The sequence below is a fragment of the Geospiza fortis genome, unplaced genomic scaffold, assembly GCF_000277835.1.
Source record: "Geospiza fortis unplaced genomic scaffold, GeoFor_1.0 scaffold432, whole genome shotgun sequence".
Classification (NCBI taxonomy): Eukaryota; Metazoa; Chordata; class Aves; order Passeriformes; family Thraupidae; genus Geospiza; species Geospiza fortis.
This window is the reverse complement of record NW_005054436.1, coordinates 830,840-833,166: the sequence shown is the minus strand read 5'-3', so window position 1 is coordinate 833,166 and position 2,327 is coordinate 830,840. Positions and strand designations below refer to the sequence as shown.

Below are 2,327 nucleotides of genomic sequence, written 5' to 3'. Positions count from 1 at the left end.
CCGTGGGGGTTGGAGTTTCAGCTCCATGGTGCTGGGATTTGCAGCTCCATGGGGTTGGGATTTGCAGCTCCATGGGGCTGGGATTTGCAGCTCCATGGGGCTGGGATTTGCAGCTCCATGGGGTTGGGGTTGCAGCTGCAGCCCCTCCAGGGCTGTGGGTGGCCCTGCAGACCGTTCCAGGCTCTGGCAGCCCCAGGACCAGCCCGGGCTGTGGGATGGGGCTCTCTGGGCAGGGCTGCAGTGTGCTGAGCTCTGGCTGCTGTGATAAGCTGGGCTGTGTGGGGAGGCTCTGACCTGCTGCAGGCAGCCTGCCTGGGGCTGGCTCAGGGCAGGGACGGGGTTTGGAGCGTGGCCAGGGCTGCTCTGGGCTTTCCTGCCAGGATTTGGAGGGCAGAGAGGGGAAGGGAGCAGGACAGGTCCCAGCCACACAGCCTCTGTCCCACTGGGACCTCAGAGGGGTGCATTTCCTGAATGCCCCAATTCCCAGCCCTCCTCCAGCTCAGAGCATCCCCAGCTGCTCCCACACCTCTGGGGGTGCCAGGGTTCAAGCCTGGGCCTTCCCCTGCCTCTCTCCCTCCCCAAGGCCAAGGCAAGTGGGAAGAAGCTGCAGAAGGTGACCCTGAAGGTGTCACCCCGGGGGATTGTGCTCAGGGACAGCAGGAGCAGCGAGCTCATCGAGAACATCTCCATTTACAGGTGGGTGCTGGGGCTCTGCTGTGCCCAGGGCTGCTGCTCAGCACCCCTGGCTGGGCCAGAGCTGGGGGGAGGCCCAGGGAGGAGGCTGAGCCTTCCTCCCACATCCCCTGAGCATCTGCAAGTCCCAAACCTGGATCCCAGCCCGTCCTGGGCACCCCTGCATCACCTCCTGGCCCTGCCCTGAGCCTGAGGATGAAATCCCAGGCTGAGCACAGCTCCCTTCTCCTTCCTCACCCTCCAGGGAAACCCTTCTGAGGCAGGGCTCTGTGAGGTACTGCTCTGCTGGAACCTTCCCCTTCTCTAGCCTGTCCTGTCCCACAGGGGGAAAAAAACCTCTTCTCCTTCTCTTCTCCTTCTCTTCTCCTTCTCTTCTCCTTCTCTTCTCCTTCTCTTCTCCTTCTCTTCTCCTTCTCTTCTCCTTCTCTTCTCCTTCTCTTCTCCTTCTCTTCTCCTTCTCTTCTCCTTCTCTTCTCCTTCTCTTCTCCTTCTCTTCTCCTTCTCTTCTCCTTCTCTTCTCCTTCTCTTCTCCTTCTCTTCTCCTTCTCTTCTCCTTCTCTTCTCCTTCTCTTCTCCTTCTCTTCTCCTTCTCTTCTCCTTCTCTTCTCCTTCTCTTCTCCTTCTCTTCTCCTTCTCTTCTCCTTCTCTTCTCCTTCTCTTCTCCTTCTCTTCTCCTTCTCTTCTCCTTCTCTTCTCCTTCTCTTCTCCTTCTCTTCTCCTTCTCTTCTCCTTCTCTTCTCCTTCTCTTCTCCTTCTCTTCTCCTTCTCTTCTCCTTCTCTTCTCCTTCTCTTCTCCTTCTCTTCTCCTTCTCTTCTCCTTCTCTTCTCCTTCTCTTCTCCTTCTCTTCTCCTTCTCTTCTCCTTCTCTTCTCCTTCTCTTCTCCTTCTCTTCTCCTTCTCTTCTCCTTCTCTTCTCCTTCTCTTCTCCTTCTCTTCTCCTTCTCTTCTCCTTCTCTTCTCCTTCTCTTCTCCTTCTCTTCTCCTTCTCTTCTCCTTCTCTTCTCCTTCTCTTCTCCTTCTCTTCTCCTTCTCTTCTCCTTCTCTTCTCCTTCTCTTCTCCTTCTCTTCTCCTCCTCTTCTCCTTCTCTTCTCCTTCTCTTCTCCTTCTCTTCTCCTTCTCTTCTCCTTCTCTTCTCCTTCTCTTCTCCTTCTCTTCTCCTTCTCTTCTCCTCTCTCTCTTTTCTCTCTTCTCCCTGTGGTGCCCATGGATCTCACCCACCTCCTGCCTTCTCCCCCTGCCCAGCCCCATCCCGGTGCCCTCCCTGTGCTGGGCAGCTCCTGTGGCAGCCCCAGCAGGGTCTGGAGCCCATCCCAGAGCCCACCCCGGGCTGTTTGTGTGTTCCAGGATCTCCTACTGCACAGCAGACAAGGCCCACGACAAAGTGTTTGCCTACATCGCCCAGAGCCAGCAGAGCGAGAGCCTCGAGTGCCACGCCTTCCTGTGCCCCAAGAGGAAAATGGTCAGGGAGGGCAGCGAGAGGGGGAGGAGGGCTGGGAGGAAGGCTCAGCACTGCCCAGCAGCTCATCCCAGCTGGGGTTGTGCCTTTGGGGCTGTGAGGAGCTGAGCCTGCAGCAAGCCCTGCCCCAGGGGCACGCCCTGGGAGATTTGGGCAGGAGGAGCCCGGGGGACCCTG

At 57.7% G+C, this 2,327-nt stretch overlaps 1 protein-coding gene across 1 annotated transcript in view; it reads left to right on the top strand.

Annotated features, from left to right (window-relative positions):
• The window catches only part of LDLRAP1 (low density lipoprotein receptor adaptor protein 1), a 10,327-nt gene that overhangs the window by 1,951 nt on the left and 6,049 nt on the right, over window positions 1-2,327 (top strand). The window contains exons 3-4 of the mRNA XM_031062032.1: window positions 584-696; window positions 2,039-2,153. Coding sequence (XP_030917892.1) covers window positions 584-696; window positions 2,039-2,153 — 228 coding nt within the window. The remainder of the gene's footprint in view (window positions 1-583; window positions 697-2,038; window positions 2,154-2,327) is intronic.